This window comes from Dunckerocampus dactyliophorus, chromosome 11, assembly GCF_027744805.1.
Source record: "Dunckerocampus dactyliophorus isolate RoL2022-P2 chromosome 11, RoL_Ddac_1.1, whole genome shotgun sequence".
NCBI classification, from domain to species: Eukaryota; Metazoa; Chordata; class Actinopteri; order Syngnathiformes; family Syngnathidae; genus Dunckerocampus; species Dunckerocampus dactyliophorus.
In genome coordinates, this window is record NC_072829.1 from 16,588,570 (window position 1) to 16,608,198 (window position 19,629).

The window sequence follows — 19,629 nt, forward strand, 5'->3', positions numbered from 1 at the left end:
ATCACGATCCATGAGTGACAGTTTGGTTTATTTTCCTCTGATGCCTGGTTTGTGTGCCCTTATTTGTATTTACTTCCGTTTCTGCTCCATTCTGTGTTCTCATACTTTGCTTCTCTGTTTTCCGGCACCAGCTTCTAATTTTAGTTGTTATATTTAGTTCAGGTGCGTGCGCCTTAGTTTGTCAGAGCATTGCACAATGTCAAAGCCAAGACATGACAGATTCACTGCACCTTTGTGAGTTGTATACTCCTTTTTCCTTTTTGTCATAGTAATATGATCTTTAATATTTATCCAGATCATTGATATCTTTGACAATCTAACAAGCACTCTTGCTTCTGCTGGTCCTCAATTTAGCTTGATGTATATTTTGCCGTTGATGCTCCAAGTGCTTTGTATCTTTCCCTGCTCCTTTGATTGTAGGAAATTGGCAATTTGTTGCCTTGTTGAAGGAACATCCATTTCATCTGATTCTCCTCTCCTCTGTCTTTTGACCTGTGTGTAATTCAGAGCCCTGTGAGGATCACATCATTAATCCGTGCATTCTGATCCATCTCATCAATTATATTTTTCATTTGCTCAGTGATATTTTCCTTTACTTTGAGTAGAACAAATAGTGTCTTCATATCATCCTGTAGAACCTTGATATCATTGTGTAGTGCTCTTATTTCCTTTGGTGGGGTTTTTAACCTCCTTAAGAGCAGCGCGCAAGGCAGCATTACCATCTTGTAGCACCTTGATATCATCTCATAGTGCCTTGGTATCCTTGCGCAGTGCTCTATTTTCCTCCTGAAGGTTTGTGACTTCATCATGGATCTCCATGAGTTTGTAGAGGCTTCTGCGATTGTACAGATCCAATCTGTATTAGCAGGCCTCTTAGATATTGTTTGGTTTATGCTGCAGTTTGCTGTTGTAGCTCTCTCATCTCCCGCTTCAAGGCTCGAAATAACATCAAATTATTGCTCTTGAAAAGATCTTCAAATTCTGGAACTGGTTTTACATTCTAGGTGCCATCCTCCTCATCTGACATCCAGACTAGCCCTGTTTATGATTTTTAACCCCGATTTCCAGGGTTTGGCATCATTTCGCTTTGTGTTTAGCATTGTTGCTAGGCAACTGCTTTGAACTTAGCCGGTTAGCTTGGCTTGCTAGCAACTGTCAGCACTTGTGACTTGTTTACTTTAAGGAATCTGTACGTCTCGCCTGCCTGAGTTAAAGTTGAGGGTGTCAGCAAGCTGTTCTGATCTTGTGTTCATGAAGTGTAGTCAGGAAAGCACCAAAATAGTTCAAAAGTCTAGTATCAACAGCAGAGATCTTCATTGCCATGTACGTCCTTTCCAGTCAACAAAAAAAAAAATTATGAACTTTGCCTCTGACTACTTTCTGTGCAACTCAGGCTTTTTCAAGGTAGGGTAAATGAGATGGGTTTTCTACCAATAAACTGCCTAATTATGGTGATTACAATTAAAAAATAAAGTTTCAAATCTGCAAATTTGCAAGGTCGTGAATGCTGAATCGCAAATATAAAAGGTATCCACTGTATAACTGAAAACATTTCCATTCAGGCTTTATAGCATAACCAGGTCTATGTGCATCCCTGCTCCTTCCTACAAAGATCATCCACGTTCCCCAATTAATCACCCCCATCAAAACAGCCAAATGCTTGACAAAATGGAATTAGCCTTGCAGTGTTGTTAATCCACCAGCTTTGCAAGGTTAAATAATATAAGCATGTACAATAAACCATAACCATGGTATCAGTACAGTGAAGACTATATTGAAGCTGAAGGATGACTAAGCCTGGACACCAATTTGAGAAACGTGTAGCATTACATGAAGCTGGTTTCTTACTGGAAGCTTCATGTAATATGTGGGTGTGGAAAGACAGCACTTAAAAACACATTAAGGATGTCTATGCTCATAGATATGCAATGTTACAGACAGCCTCAGCAAGTATAGATTGTACTTTCAGCATTTCCTCTCAGCCCGCTTCATATCAATTAAAGTGGCTGAAACCAGTTACCACATCTTAGAGGAGCTTGCTGTTGCTTCCACTTGAAACTGGGGATGCTCCGATCGATCGGCCACCGATCAGCATCGGCTGATTTCTGTGATAAATTACCTGATCGGCATATGCCAATAAATGCCTTTCAACACCGATCACAAATCACCTGTGGCTCATACTATTGCAGCTCGCGGCGATCCCTGCGTGCATGCAGTGTCTTGCTCTAACTAACGTCTTGGGCAGCGTCCTACTCCCACTTTCCTTCACTGCCAAAACAAAAACAATCATGTCTGCTGTGTGTGAATTCGTTCGAATTTGTTCGATTAATTCAATTATTTTTGTGGTTATTTGCTTAGCCTTCTGACTGTCACGCACATACGGGAGAGTTCTGTCCACATGGCTGCATTAGCTGCCATTTGACTAATGATCACACCGTGAGCCTCCAAAACTCATCATACTCCGTCAATTGTTTGTTATTTAAATGCCGTATTAAAGCTTTTTTAATGTGCTACCCCCACAAGACAGTAAGTTCCACACGGCAGACATGATTTGTTATTGTTTTGTAGGAGGAGAAGATGGGGGGACGACGCTGCCAAAGATGTTAGTTAGGTCAAGACACTACACTGCACAAAAGGATCACTGCGGGCTGCAATAGTGATCGGCTTTTGTGATCGGCTTTGAAAAGCAAGTATCGGCACATGCCAAATTTGTGATTTTTCACGGAAATTGGACGATACTGATCGGTTGCCGATTGACCGGAGCACCCCTAGTAAAATATATAATTAATCCATGTGATCGGTATGGGTGTCGGTTGATTTCAGCCCTGGCTGATTGGTATTGTCAGCACAAATCCCTACTTGAAACGGAAGACAAGGGGAGAACAAGTGCAGGCATTTTGATAATGGTTTAGTCCAAAGTAATACGCTGCGTAAATAAATAATTGTCTTTTCTTCTGAGGAGTATTTCCCAGCCTGATATGTTGTATTTGTTGTGAGTGAATTCAGGAGCGATGAGTGCTGTTAGACCCACAGTTCACTGCTGAAATAAGAACATTTCATTCTCTCCCTTGAAACCTCCCAGTTGCCTCAAGGGGAAACGTGGGTTCATCTATAAAACCTCTGCCCTAGATTTCTCTCTTCTACCTTTATTATTTAGTCAAAGCTTCAAAGCTGTGGAATGATTTGACTAATACATGTTGTTTTGTGCTAGATGACACAATGGAGCTCAATGACCAAACAACAGCTTGTGTTTAGATTTTAGATCACAGCCCTGCGGCTGATTCATTGGGATTCGTTGGGAAAATGGATGTTTGGATGAAAAAAAACGAGAGTGGAGACAACACAGTCAGACTTTCAAATGAGTACATGTGTAAAGAAATAATAAGTGATGATGGAGAGAATAAATGATAGATTGGCTGAATAAATGATTGATGTGAAGAACGAGGCGATATGGACAGGCTGTTTTTAAGCTATTACATGCTATAAACCAAAGTCTGGTGGAGCGTTAACGTGCTTTTCCCACAGATGAGACAAACGCATCTAATGTGTTTACAATGTGGAAAATCCCATCTGATGTCAATTTTATGCACTGCGACATGAAAAGGCTTTACCATATAGAGTAAAGGGGCCAAAAATTATTAATGTGATACAAATACAGGCACTTGGGGCTGTAAGCACACTTTGAATAAAAAGCTGTATGAATTTTGTAACCATTGTATTGCCAAGTAGTAAATTGCTAGAATCATTTTTCAAAAAATACCCAGTTAGGAGGAGGCGGTTTGAGTAGAAATTGCATGTGAATGATGACGTGCTCAAGCTGAACTGAAATGTAAACTGTGTTGAAATATCCTAGAAATGAAATCTATTCACCAACTGAGGATCGAACCAGCAGCCATCAGGTTGGAGACTCTACTACCTAAGTCATGCCAACATGCACAGAATAAGCAGAATGGTACAGGTAATGTTAAATGTAAAATGAATTTCCACCAATAAGGGGTGACATTGGAACTGTACATTCATGTTTAGGAAAGTCCTGATAGACAGCCTACATGTCCTGAAAGAGCGGACTAAAAATGGCATAATTTGAAATCTTGGAAAGTACAAATGCAGACCTAATGTTGAAATGTATAAATAAGTGGATTGATTACAGCGGGAATGAGGATCCAATGAGGATCCAACCAGCAACCACTTTACCTCCAGAGCCACGTCACCCTGTAGAATGAGCAGAATGTTACAGTAATGTAAAATTATTTTCCACTAGTAGAGGGTGCTAGTTAAACTCCTCCTCCATTTTCTATGCCGCTTATCCTAATTAGGGTCGCGGGGGTATGCTGGAACCTATCCCTGCTGACTTCGGGGGGGCGGCCGGGTACACCCTGGACTGGTCGCCAGCCAATCGCAGGGCACATATAGACAAACAATCATTCACGCTCACATTCCTACCTATGGACAATTTAGAGTCGCCAATGCATGTTTTTGGAATGTGGGAGCAAACCGGAGTACCCGGCGTGGGAAAAACCCACCCAAACTCCACACAGAGATGCCCAACGGAGACTTGAACCCAGGTCTTCCCGATCTCCTGACTGTGTGGCCAACATACAAACCACTCAGCTAGTTTAACTGCCCATTCATTTTCAATGGGAAAATTGTCACAGGAAATCGGAAATTACAGTTAATGTAATGAGCTGAACATTTTGACGTTTGATTGGTTTGAATCAGCTGAGAAATGTGGGACGAGTTAGGAAAAAAAAAAAGTCAGAATAAGAAAAAGAAAAATGATGTAGAATTTTCAGCATTCACACAAATATACAATACAGTGCATCACCTAATGTATGGATTATTTGACTAGGGTGAACACCCCAGTAAGGTTGGAACCAGAAATGGAATTTACTGTGACATAAGAAATGCGACTGACACTAGTTTGAGGGAGCTTGGAGCACACCTGCTTGTGATATGTAATTCAGCTAGTTGCTGGTTTGTTGTTTTTGCTCGTACTTGATGCACCCCGTTGTTTTTCGCCTTGACTTTAGCTTCTGCTTGACCTTTCCTGGTACTCTTGTTACTTGCGTGTTGGATGCAATCCGTTGCATCATCATTAGCTGTTTTCTCCTGCTCGGGCATAGTCTTGCTTCCACCTCCCATGGTGAGTTTATATTGTATTGTATTGTACTTTATTTATCCCACAGCAGGGAAATCCACTTGTTACAGCAGCAAGCAAGATACGCAAGTAAAGAATACATAGTGACTACAACATGATTCAAGTGGTGCAGGTGTTGTAGAGCCTGACAGCGGTCGGTATGAAGGACCTGCGGAACCTCTCCTTCTTACACCGTGGGTGTAACAGTCTGCTGCTGAAGGAGCTGCTAAGGGAACCCACAGTGTCATGTAGCGGGTGAGAGGTGTTGTCCATGATAGATGTCAGCTTAGCCAACATCCTTCTCTCCCCCACTTCCTCCACGGAGTCCAGAGGACCGTCCAGGACAGAGCTCGCTCTCCTGATCAGTCTATTGATCCTGCTCCTGTCCCTGTCCGTGCTGCCCCCTCTGCAGCAGCCTACAGCATAGAAAATGGCTGAGGCCACCACAGAGTCATAAAAGGTCCGTAAGAGAGTCCTGCACACACCAAAGAACCTCAATCTCCACAGCAGGTGGAGGCGACTCTGGCCCTTCTTGTAGAGGGCGTGGGTGTTGACAGACCAGTCCAGTTTGTTGTTAAGGTGAACACCCAGGAATTTGTAGCTACCAACTCTATGTCCGCACCCTGGATCTTCACCGGTGTGAAATGGGATGTTTTCCTGTGGAAGTTAATGATCATCTCCTTTGTCTTGCTGGTGTTGAGTTGTAGCTGGTTAAGCTCACTCCAGCTACAGCTCCAGCTATATTAGTCCTACCTGTACCTCCTAGCCTACTTTGTTCTTCCATTTCGCTCTGTGTGAGCTGTCTCCGCATCGTGCAGTGACGCTAGCAAAATCCATGGTCTCTCTAGGAATTTTTGAAGCTGTGGTGGTGGGCTGCATGGGAGGGTGGACCGCCGCTGCTGTATCGTGCCACTGCTGCGTTTTCATTTTTTTCAAGTAACATATAGCATTTTTCTATGACTTATTTATTATTTATTGAACTTTTTTCAACAACTAGCAGAACATGAACCGAGAACATTGCAAAATTGTTCATTTAATGGCAAAGTTGCAGAGAGCACTGCCAACATTTAAACTGCACTTTACTTACAAAGCACACCTCCACTCGGTGTGCTCATTTGTCATTAAATACAGGCGTCATCTTTGAATAGAACACTTATAAAAACACTAAGACGTGAAGCAAATATTCTTTGGTGAATGACTCAACATCAGCTGGTGAGCTACCTGTTGGAGACCCCTGTGACGGCGTCACTGTCTAAAGCTGTACTTCGTGTTTCTGTTGCACAACTTCGACACACAACTAGTGTTTTGAAAACAAGCCTTAAGTATTATAATGATACCAAGAGAGCGAGATTGTTAAGTAACACTTAAAAAATTAAGTTGTGATGATGATCATAGCTCGTACTTGTAGCTCGCCAGTGGGACAAAAACGAGCTAGCTGGATGCCGCCAGCCAGGCATGTAGACAAAAATGCCAGAAAGTGGAATGAGATTGAAACGTGAGCAATCACACACGTTGGCATAGAAAGGCTTAGCATGTGACTACACATTTTACGGGCTATTGTTCATTCTCCCAATAAAGTCAACAAGACGTGTCGTGTATCTGGTCACAGATGGGCAAGTGCCAGCAAGGTAGACAGTCGTTTCCAGTGTATGCTTATCAAATTAAAGCATAGTGAAACATTTTTATGATATTTTAAATTGTTTTCCAACTAATTGTGGTCAATAATAATCTATATATGTATCTGTATAGCATATATCCGTTCAAGTTTTGTTTCGTTTTTTAACTAATTTTTAAGGTGTGGCAGCTTTTATTTTGTAGTGGTGCACCGCCACAATCAATTACATGTAGCAGAAACCTTGTAATCATTGCAAAACATGACACACTTATCAACAAACCTCACACTTCAGAGCACTAAAAAGACTGTAGTTGAACCTGTTTAGGTCAACATCCCTCGGATTGGTTGACTGACATCAACATAAGCAGTTGTTGACATAACCGAAGCTAGCTATTCTCTAGCACCAGCATACTCTACACCAGCTCGCTCCTTATTCTGCAAACCCTCTTGCAGGATGTGCACCTCCAAAAAAAAAAATCTAACCTTACGCTGCAGCAACACGGACCGTAAAGGCTTTGATTGGCCAGATTTTTTACATTATTACCTGCGTCTACAACTCGTTCAGAGCAATAAAAGTGAGCATTGTAACACACTGATTAGTTCACAATAACACTCCCCTTCTCTCTTTAAATGACCACTGGTCCGTTTCCAAAGCTTTGAAGGCAGGTGTTCCTTTCCTGTTGCCCATCTTTGTTGGTTTTTATTGATTTTGACATAAACACAAATCTGCTTTTGCCAAAAAGCAAAAGCGATGAGGAAGTTGACAATACTACAGTGCATGTCACATCAACGTAAGCAGTTGTCAACATAACCAAAAAAAGCGTTTTTAAATATAAAGTAACTATGCTAACAGCACATACAGTATGACTTTCGAAGCAGCAGTACATGAATGCTGCCAGGCCATATAGAAGGTCTGTTCCCCATATGGCAGCTTCTGGGCTGATGGCCCCAGGAATTTGAATTTCAAATGGCACCAAATCCTGAGGGAGGAGCTCGTCTTTGGGGTGAAGGGACGGCTGGAAATGAGATGCCAAACAGAGAAGATGACGGAAGAGGTGAGGATGAGCAGGCATGCTGGAGGAGATGAATCTCTCCTCAATTATCCAAATGCAAAACCTTTTGCTTCCTCTGCAAAGTGGGACGTGAAAAATTGTGATGATGGGGCGAGCATTACATGATAAGGCGACATCCGCGCCACAGGAGAATATTTGAATTTAATAAATGTTTGCATCATATAATATTTGATTGAAAACAGGACTAAAAGAAGCATTAAACTTTAAACACATCATTTTACTCAAACTGCTCCTCTAAAAATACATCATGTAATAAAAGTATCAGCTGAATAAAGAATCATCAAGGGTGTCCAAAGTGCAGCCTGGGAGTCATTTTCGGCCTACAGCATGTTTTTTATTGGCCCTCGGCATATTGTAAAAATAAAATGTATTATCGATGAGACATACTGCTTTGTGCCCTATAACAGAAAGCTAAGGTGTGGACGTTTTGTTCAGATAGCTTAGCATATATTGTGTCACGTTCTGCTATAATTTGATTATGCGCTACCCCTCCATGCCGAGACATGGTGGCAGGAAAGTTAAATAGTCTTTTAGTAACACAAGATCAGCTCACACAAAAAGACCAACAACCACAATAACAAAGTGGGCTAGGAGGCACAGGTAGAGCTAACATAAACTCACCATGGGAGGTGGAAACAAGAATACACCTGAGCAGGAGAATAATACCAGCAAACAAGTAAACAGCTAACAAAGATGCAATGGAACGCATCCAACACACAGGTAACAAGAGTCCCAGGAAAGGTAGAGCAAAAACACAAGCCCAGGCAAAAAAACCCCCTGTGAAACAGCAACTAGCAGAAACCCCAGGTGAACTACATAGAACTCTAATTACAAATCACGAACAGGCGAGTTCTCAGCTGCTGCGGGTCAGGTCCTGCATGAGGTGCCAGACAGGAAACAGAAATAACAAAATAAAAGCACAGACCAGAAATAATGACGGAGCAGAGAAAAAAACCCCAAAAAACAAGATTCCAACATGTCAAGTGGAGCGTTACATATTGACCTACTTTTGATTGGCGTTAGCATCTTTAATGCACAATACTTATCAAAGTTTGGACACTCTTGCCATATAGGTCATATATTTTATGCACATTTTGATAGTTAAAGAGGGGTTAAACATGTTGTTTTTTTTAACAAGTGTTACTTTCCAGGAAATGAGGTCTTATATAATTCATTGTTGTGTGCATGCGGTATGTTTGTCAGTTCATTCAGGGCGGGGGGATTTAACGCCAAAGGTTATCTATGCTACGAACACTGATGTTAACTGAAGTGTATTCGCTTCAAATGAGCCATCAGCCGTTAACAACACACACACGATTTCACAACAAGTGGGGATTCACAATGTTTGGTTAGTAAGACAGAATCATCCAAAATTTTTTGCTAGAGTTGAGCTGATTTATGAACATGCATACGTACAGATCCAGTGTTTTCTTACCTCCAAGACCAGGGCGTAGACGGTTATCGTAACCATCCAGCAGACTGTCTAGGATGCGCGTAAACAGGGTGATGTTGGTTTTGAAGGCATCAGATGTGGCATCGGCGTTTACCGTTCTGGTTAACACACACATGATAACAACGTGACCGGTTGGAACTGCGAATTTGCAATGTATTCAGACTCCACAATTTCCCCAAAGACCTGACTGGTGAAACAAAAAGAGGTGGTTTATGATACATCCACATGGACCACCCATTTCAAGGCACAATATTTACAAACCATCTCATCTTGGAGCCAAAATGGAATAATATGTAAATGGAGCTGAGGATTCATGGTAAATGAATTCAGATAAGGTGTTGCATTGATGCTAAAAATAATCAACAACGTTGTCAGCTTGGGAATAACAGCCTTGGGTCAATGGCATATTTTAATATAAGCAGGGAAAATGAAATGTATAAACAGAATGAATCATCGTTCACATCTACAGTAGGTATTTTCTGGCATAGCTCATGATTCTTTTCCTCAAATTATGTCATCAATGTACCTATGCTGTAGTGTAAAATAATAACCAGTCGACCAATTTGTGCTTAAAGTGATGGGGAATATACCACGGATCAAGCGGAACACATATGTGATGTTTTTTCGAAAAAATGTCACAGATGTGTGATGTTATATATATGTTACATTTGGTGAGCATAAAATAAATACATACGGCAGAGTCACACACATACCAGTGAACAGCAAAAAGTTATCGATACGGTCATAAAACTGTTTTGACACACTGCTCACGCCTCCCCCTCCAAACCCTCCTGCTAGCTTGACGTTGACGTTCTCCTGCGATATCAGATCAACATTTGTAATAAAAGTGACTGTTGTCATTATTAGATTAGATTCTGCTACAGAACCCTTTCTATTCAATTGCCATTGTTCAGTAGTGACAAAATGCCAACAACCTGAATGCTAAATACACAATCCAGGTCGAAGCTGTATATATGCCTAACACACTTACTAGACGTATTTGAAGTATAAAATACATAAGTACTCAACACTTATGAATGATACTGTATATGATCAAAGAACAGATGGAATCAGAGTCACTATGTAGCCAGTCACAGCACACAACTATGGTGCATTGAAGGACCGCTGAGCAAGGTGCGAAATCTCAACGCTCGACAAAAAGAAATGATCAGTGAGACATAAAGACATAAACATGTCAAAATTGTGGGCTTTTTTAACAACAGTGTGTATGCTGTAGATTTTACCTGTGTTACCACATATTTATAACTTATTGCCAACTTATGGTGAATGAGATGTGTTTTATGCAGGAAAAAAATGGCCAATTTTCGGAGAGAAAAATAAAAATTTGAATATTAATTTGAGCCAACAATTTGTGGGGTTTGTGGGGTGAATTGCGGATGAACAGGGATTCATTCTATTCCTTATATGAAAATAACTCAACTTGACACTTCTTTGTGCGTCGTATATGACGTCAAATCGGTCCAAAAGTCATGCGCAAAAAAAACCTAATCAGCACGCATAAAGACCACTCTCCTCACGCTGGCGGTGTCTGAATTGCTCATTGCTGCTCTGTGCCCACTCTCTGCGCGTGCACTGTCTAATAACTGCTCGCTGCCGCTTCGCCCGCACGCTCACTCCCTGTATTTTCTACACACTCTGAGTCGCTGAGTTTTGGCACTCTGGGGGTGGGCATTGACTAGACGGCCCCACAACCCCCCGATTTCTAATTCTCCTTCTGAGAACGCCAACTGTCTCCAGGTCACAGCCAATCCGAGGCAGAGTAGGGTAGGTCATCATGGTGGCAGAATTTGATTGAAAATTTGGGATTGAGATGGAACAGACATGGAACAGATACATATTTACATTACGAATTTATTGAACAACTTGGCTGCAATTGGCTGGTGATCAGTCAAGGGTGTACCCTCCCTCTTACTCGAAAACAGCTCGGATAGGCTGCAGAACACCCGCAACCCTAGTGAGGACAAGCGGTACAGAAAATGGATGGATGGACGAACAACTTGGGAGTAATCGTGATGGTTTACAGATATACTATGAGGGAGAAAGACGGTCATGATGACCTGCCCTTGTCTGCCTGTAGACACTAGGCAATTAAAGTGGCCAATCAGAAAGGAGGGGGGAGTTCGCGGGGCCGTCTAGTCAATGCCTACCCCCACAGTGCTAAAACTCACCAATTCCGAGCCTATAGAAGACACAGGAAGTGCACACATGCAGGGAGCGACCACCATAATCCGTAAAATGTTTAGTCAACTGGCGACAGCTTGTCACAGGCTAAGCTTATCGCTCACGTTTCAATCTCATTCGACTTTGTTTACACAATTTGCCTGGCTCTCACTGCCTCTGCGGCGGCAGCTAGCTAGCTCGGTTTTGTCCCACGTGGCGATCACGTTCATACATGCTAACTTTTTACAGTGTCACTTAACAATCTTGCCTTCTTGTTGTCATTATAATACTTATGGCTTGTCGTGTTGTGTGTCTAAGTTGTTCAACATAAACACGTAGTGTGTCCAGCTTTAAGATATTGATGCTGTCCCAGGGGTCTCCAACAGGTAGCTCGTATGCTAGCATTAGCTCACCAGCTGTTGTTGAGTAGTTCACCAAAGAATATTTGCTTGGCCTCTTAGTATTAAAGTGTTCTATTCAAACATAGCACCTGTATTTAATGACAAATGAGCACACTGAGTGGAGATGTGCTTTGTAAATAAAGTACAATTTCAATGTTGGCAGTCACATAAAATTTTGTAGCTTTAATAATGCTGCAAGTTGGATACACCTGTGCTATAAAACCTTGGACTCTGAATTTATACTCTTTATACAGGACACTCTAAAACTCTAAAACAGGCATCAAATTAAATTAGGTTTGTGTCAAATAGTACAAAATGTTGTACTTTTGTACTAGTCCCATACAGTAGTACGATTGGACTAAATAGGTCAGGTAACTTTGTAACTTTGCCGAACTCAGCAACTTTGTCGTTACATTTTTGCAATGTTCTCGGTTCATGTTCTGCTGGTTGTTGAAAAAACATAAATAAATAAGTTAATAAATAAATAAGTCAGAAAAATTGTTGTTTCGCGGCTCCCATGCAGCCCACCACAACTGCTTCAAAAAATCCTAGGGGAAACTCTGTGTTGGCTGTACGATCTGAAAAAGGAACCATAAACTCACCTTAATTTAGAAAAAAACACATTTACTTTTTCAAGAGAACATACAGTATGTGACTTGTGAAACTTACAGAGGATAAGACAACTTCTTTAAGGAGACTGGATGTGAGATTACATCATGTCTGATGGACGTCCAGGTAGTACTTAGGTAGTCTCCAAGTGAGAGAGCAGTCGGCGAACCTGGTGTCTTCCACCACTGAGGAAGGCTGGTCATCTAGTCCTATTAATTAAATTATTTTTCGGGTTGTTTGCTTTGCTTTCTGACGCACATACGGGCGGCAGGTAAGTTCCACATGGCATACATGTTTGTTTTGGCTTTGGCACGCCTGCGTAGTGTGAAGAAAAGTGGGCGGGGGACGCTTCTCCAAGACAGGGATTGAGAAAGGCTGCAGGCTGCAATAGCACTAGCCAGAGGTGATCGGCTTTTGTGATCAGCGTTTAAAGGCGTTTATTGGCATATGCCGAGCACATGCTTTTCCAAAAATCAACCCATATTGATTTGTGGATGATCTATCAGAGCATCCCTAATTTTTACCATTATTAGCGTCCTGTAGGCATGATATAACACCCCCATAGTCACCTTTACACTCTTATCATTCTTTGTTTACACCACAATGTGCAACTGTACAGGATCACTGCAGCGACACAAGAGACAGCCGCCACATGGCATCCGTAAAGCTGACGTTTTATAGCAGAGTTTAAAGCGAGTGCTACTTAATGACGCAGCGAGTTAGCAAGACTCAGAAATACGCAGTGCGCCTGAACACCTCACCAGCAATCAGCGCGCATATTAGGAGGAAGGAAGGAGACAGATCCGAGTTGTTCATGTGCATTCTATGAACAAATAAATCAACCACACACACATAATAATGATTAAAGGATTCCCTAGCCGGACTCTGTGTATAGCAGGGGTCACCAACGTGGTGCCCGCGGGCACCAGGTAGCCCCCCACGACCACATGAGGTGCCCGCAAGCCTGCTTTTCATTCAGGTTTTCAGTTAATAATGTGAGAACACTAGAAAGAAAAGTATTCTGAAACATAAAATGTGAGTTGTGGATGCCAGCATTTTGTGAATGTTTTGGTAAAACAAGCATATTTGATTTGTTTGGGTTGAAATAAGGTATGAAAATCATTTCTACAAAAATGAGTAGCTCGTGGCCATTTTCATTTTCTCAAAGCAGCTCTCGCAAGAAAAAAACGTTGGTGACCCCTGGTGTATAGTGTCCAACCACCATCCATTTAGAGACTGAGTCAGTTATGTTGCTGTTGTCATTTCACGATGCTCAGCGACAATAATGACGTTAACAGTACGTGTGACGAAATATCGATATATCAAACTATCATGATATTTAACCCTAGGATGGATTATCAGTACCCTCTCACTGTGTATTGTTTTTTTTAAAATTATTATTAAAATACAGCAGCTATAAACGTCTTCCGTGCCTCCTCACCGAGTTGCCATTTTACATCTCATTCAGGAGGAGCTCTTCCCAAGAGCGGCAGAAAATTGGGCGGAACTCACAGAAGAAGAAAAGAGAGCAGAAGAAGAAGAAACAAACCAATGTCGCGTTATGGTGGACTCGGGCGGTGAAGTAAAAGTGAAAGATGTCCAAGCATAGTTGAAATCACAAGCGTGGACTCACTCTGGCTTTTATAGCATGGATGAGACAACGCTGGATTTCACATGATGTACAAAACGGCTCACGAAAATACGACACACGGACGACACAACAAAGCCACCTCGTTCGTCACCACTCTCGCAGAAAAAACTGTGCCTCGTAAGAGACGTGATCATTTTTCTATTCAAATGCCAAATGTTGTGTTATTCAATCAAGAGACGTGTGTTTAGTTTACGTCCTTTATTGTCAACATTGTCGCGCTGCTCAACATTATCCGGGTCATTCTCTGTCTCTTTCCGATGGTTACGTCACGACTACAACACTACACTAAATATTTATTTTTGTTATGCTTCTACTTAATAGATTGGATGTACCTGAGAGACGTGAGATGTTGTGTTTCCTTAATGACTTTAAAATAGTGTTTGTCAGACAAAAAAAATTTTTACAGTTAAGCTGCACTAAAACTATTGTATTGTATTGTATTGTATTGTACTTTATTTATCCCACAGCAGGGAAATTCACTTGTTACAGCAGCAAGCAAGATACGCAAGTAAAGAACACACAGTGACACATGTATTCATGTAAAGCTGGGCGACATATGGATATTATTAATATATCAATATTTCTTTTAAGCACGATATCAAAATAAAAATATCGTTCAAATCGATATAGACTGGATTTGTACTGTAACTCTTGGTATTTGACGCGGAGGTCTCACTCATCACTCTGCGCTATGTGTGAGCGCCAATGAGCGGGGCTCCTGCAGTCTTCAACAAACATGAAGAAAGCGACAGCGTCTGCGGTGGAAGAACTGGTCAGAAAGGAAAAAGCAGTGGCTCAGTAATTTGGAGGTACTTTGGATTCAGAGCCTCCAAAGTGACTGTCAAGTGCGGAAGCACTACAAATATTTTTCGCCATCTTAAAACTTGGCACAGACTCCAACTCTACAAAACTCCTGCCACGACACAAAGCGCACTGCTTGCTTCTTTTTCCCGTTGCGTTCCTCATGAAAGGAAAAGTGCAAAGTGGTGTGCTATTACTAAAGCGGTGTCCCATCGCATTGCTAGGGATATAGTCCCCGTTGCAACAGTGGGAAAACCTTTAAAAACCTGTTGAAAACAATGGACTCTGGATGTACAGCAAGCTTTCTCGTACTTTGCACGAGAAACTCCATAAACCATAAACATACAATGAAGTCAGACAGTTGCTAAGCCTGATGCACTTGACAGGTTGGTGTTCCTGGCACAAAATAAGGCACTTTTTAGTAATAGGTGGAACATGGTGGACCAGGACTTGATCAGTTGTGTGACACAGACTGGTTATCAACATAAACGTGACTGTCTTAAGCAGCTTAGCAATGATGGTGAAGTTTACAATACTACAACACGTCAACATAAACAGACCCGTTTTTCATGGAAAAGACCTCTTTGTTTCTCAAATCTTATGTCGACAATAACGGTCGACCATGTACTGTATGTTGATGTCGACTTACCACGTTTAAAAAATAGTAAGAATACGGTGTACCGAGACTTGATGATTTGTTCGATATTGACAGGTTATCGACATAAACAGGACTCTCTTCGGCAGTTTAGCAATAATGATTAAGTTAACAATACTAAACACACATCAACATAAAGGGACCTGTTTTTCAGAGAAATGACTCCTTAGGCTTACAAATGTTATGTCGACAAAAGCAATTGACCATGTACCTGTATGTCGACATCAACTTAAGCAGGCACTTTTTAGTAATAAGAAGAACACTGTGGAGCGGGACTGGTCAACATAGACACAGGCAGCTTGGCAATAATGATGACGCCACGTCAACATTAACTGATCTGCCTTTGGCTCTCAAATTTTATGTCGACAAATTTTACATTGCCAAAAGACTTTTTAGTAATACGAACAAAACGGTGGACCAGTCCGGTCCACAAAGACAAGAGGCGGGTTCCACTGCAATAAACACCTTACCCTAAACATCCGTTACTCTCTGCAGTTAAGCATATCCATACTCTACACAGTAAACGTATGTTATTTGTGTCTCACTTGAATGTATTGTTATGTATTAAATCCAGGAGTCTATTAGACACTATTAGACATCATGTGCATGATTAATTGTCCATTTCCAACAAGTCAGTAACACGTCCCTTCTGTTTTATTAGCAGCATGTGACCAGGTTATGGCCAGACTGAGACTACACATATTGAACGAGGAGGAAGGAGGACGGCCCTTTGCGTGTCCCCAGAGACACACAAACACATTCTTCAAGGTGTCTCCCTTTTAAATGATATATTTTCGAAATAATAAAAGGCTCACCTGGTTCTCCACAGAGCCGTGAGCGCCAGGCAGTAGAGGAGCAGAGGCGCGCTGTTGCTCCACATGGCTGCTTCAACACCGACACGACTAGGACGCCCACTGGAAGCACGAGAAGAATCCTTTTCATGTATCGCATGCGGCTCATCAACAAACAATGCAGAAAACAACTAGCTAGAGGAAGGAGGACGAGGAGGAGGAGATGCGACTGGCGGTAATTAGTTGGTTTGGCCGATACTGCACATTTTGGGATCGGTTCGATACAATTACGGATATCGACACTGATGCCGATACTGACATTTGTGACGCTCGTTGAATGGTTTTGTGTCAGAAAAAACACACACAAGAAAATTAATATGTTTATGAAGTTATGTGTAAGAAATGCAACAATTTAAGAGCCATATTTATCCTGAATATATTTAATTTATTCTTTACTTGTTTATTTACCTGTTTCTCTTTAATTAGAAACACAGGAAGTGAACAACCTTTAAATGACAAAATAAGTGTCAATATGTAATAAATATGGAGGGAATGAGTTATTAGTAATAGATATGGAGAAAGGGGAAGGATTCAATAAGCTCTGCTTCCTCCGATCTCCTTTTCCAACATGTCGAATTGTGCAAATGTAACCACACAATGTAACTCATTGATGTCCAAAACAAATAAACCAGGGCTGCCCAGACTTTTTCCACCGTGACCCCCACCATATGCTTGTGTGTATATTTTGTAACGCAATCCATTTAGATATGCTAAGACGTTTAATATACAGTGGAACCTCGGTTAGCGTCCACGCAGGTGAGCGTGTTTTTTAGCTAACGTCAAAAATTTACGCCACAGTTTTGCCTTGGTTTGCCTGCATTCTCCATTAGTGTACAATATGACACGCGTCTTGTCATGTTGTTAATACAGTGCCTGAGTCAATTTGTATTCTTAATATTTTTTTAAAAATCAGAAAACGTTCCTCCTTGTTAGCATCCTATTAGCTAGCGAACAAAATGGCAACCGGAACCGGAAGTTGTGTTGCCCCTCAACAACGTAATCAGTGGTTGACTCTCAAAAATGTTAACACAAAACACATTTTATAGTTTTATAATTGTAGTTTTACATATATTAAGCAATTCAAAAAGCATATAAATGACAAATGAAATGGATAAATGAACATTTAAGGTGGCTTTTACCTTCATTGAAGACTACTGTTCACAAAGACACGATGTGGCAGCAAGACACCGCATGGACACCATCTTCCTGTTTTGTCATGAGTTATTTCTTGAATTCAATAGTGTTTCTCAACTTCTTTATCAAAATTGTGGCACTCGCAACTTCCTTTGGCTCCATTTTGGGTTACAGTATTGAAGTGAGAAACACTATTGAATTCAAGAAACAGCCAATGTCAAAACAGGAAGGTGGTGGTGGTTGATCTCGCAGTTGTCAAGAATCACATCTTCATTGGAGGTAAAAGTAACCTTAAATGTTTATTCATCTCTTTTATTCATCATTTATATGTATTTTTATGCATTTAAAATCGTTTTCTGCATGTGAAACTGTAATTGAAAAACTATAAAAATGGGTTTCGTGTTATCGTTTTTGGCTTTCTAGAACAGATTAATTGGATTTACATTGTGTCTTATGGGAAATATATATTCGGTTAGTGTCTGTTTCAGTTAGAGTCAGACCTTCTGGAGCAAATTAATGATGCTAACCAAGGTTCTGACACACGGCAGGCTCTGTCTGAAGCTTTGTGTTATAGGTGAAGAATATTATTAACATTAACTTTTTCTCCTTACAATACAATTTTTGGTCATTTTAGCATTTACATTTTTTTAAATATTTCAACTTCTCTATATTACAGTATATAAATTATATTTTATTACTTTATCCCAAAATATATTGACTTTATTCTCAGAATTATTATCTCAAAAACATTTTTCTGAACCTAGTTGCACATTTTTTCTCGTTTTGTTTTGAAAAAATAATGTACTTTTTTCTTAAATGTTTCAACTTTATGCGTCGAATATGCTTTATTCTTGCAAAATTATGACTTTTTTCTCCTAAGATTAGCACTTTTATCTTGTAACTTTATTCTTCTAATATTTTTACATTATTTTTGTAAAATTACTGCTCTTTTGTAGCATACTTTATTTTTCCAGCTTAATTTTATTTTTAGAATGTGAGGCCGTTAAAAAACAGCTGTGGGCTACAAATGGCCCCCAGGCAGCACACTGGACACCCCTGAAATAAACAATAGGATACCTTACAAGTATATCGAGACAACAATGTAACACAATATAACAGTACAAAATAAAGTCAATAGTGCAAAATAACTCAACTACGATTGGATCAAATCCTTCAAAGCCCTCTGTGTCCAAGGAACAAAAAAAAACACTCATCCAGTACATGCAAATAAATACAGCAAAAATATTAAAAAATATCAAATTCATCACGCCAGTATCGATCAGATAATTAAACCGCCGTTGGTATCCACATTACCGATATTTGGATCGACCCGCCCACCCTTAGTAATTAGTATTCCGTGACACGTCCCACGCACACACTCACTGCTGTTGCCAAAAATAATGGATCATGTCAGTGCAGCCATTTTTCATCAAATGAGGCTATAATATACATACAAAATAATATAATTTAAACAATTACATGTAAAAAAAAAAAGAGAGAGAAAGAGAAATGAAGCGTCTCCGTTCACCCACGCCGTGATAATGAATGTGTGTGTCTTTTGTGTCACCGCACACACACTCACCTCAAGTGCACCAAGTAACCACTCAAACCGTCGAAGACGCCGAAAAGAAAAAGTGACAAGCAATTGACAGCTGTGTGCCGATATGATGAACGTGTGTCATGAGAACAAACACATCCTACTCCCGGTCAGATGGAATGCCATCATGAGCAAAATCCCACCACGTCAACGCGCTGCTTGGAAACGTAAGAAGAAAAGAGATGCTGCTGCTGCCGCCGCTGCTGCTTTCAAAAGGTCTTGTGCAGCATCATCTTAGAAGCTCTCGATATGAGTCGTGATAAGCAAGAAGAAGCACATTGAGTACCCCTCATCTCCACACAAAAACTATAAAGGCTGAGTGAGGAGGACACGCACTGGGTCCTAAAGGTAGTTTCTCTGCACTGGTGTCTCCCTCCTGGATGCTGCCAGCCTTCCTTGGAATGTGTGCACGTTCATCCACACTGCCAGTCAATATGGGAGCATATTGATTATGTTAATGATTGCATTCAC

The 19,629-nt window shown here is 40.9% G+C and overlaps 1 protein-coding gene across 2 annotated transcripts in view; it reads right to left on the reverse strand.

The window, feature by feature from the left end:
- LOC129190389 (gamma-aminobutyric acid receptor subunit alpha-2-like) overlaps positions 1 to 19,189 on the reverse strand; it is a 58,234-nt gene extending 39,045 nt beyond the window's left edge. Inside the window, exons 1-3 of one of the 2 annotated variants that reach the window (XM_054793059.1) lie at positions 19,144 to 19,189; positions 16,392 to 16,490; positions 9,261 to 9,376 (exon numbers count right to left, since the gene is read on the reverse strand). In XM_054793059.1, the coding sequence (XP_054649034.1) occupies positions 9,261 to 9,376; positions 16,392 to 16,456 (181 nt within the window). In that variant the 5' untranslated portion in view covers positions 16,457 to 16,490; positions 19,144 to 19,189. Of the gene's footprint in view, positions 1 to 9,260; positions 9,377 to 16,391; positions 16,491 to 17,566; positions 17,587 to 19,143 lie in introns of those variants that run through there. The other variant, XM_054793058.1, reaches the window with a different exon arrangement.
- Between the last annotated feature and the right edge of the window lie 440 nt (positions 19,190 to 19,629).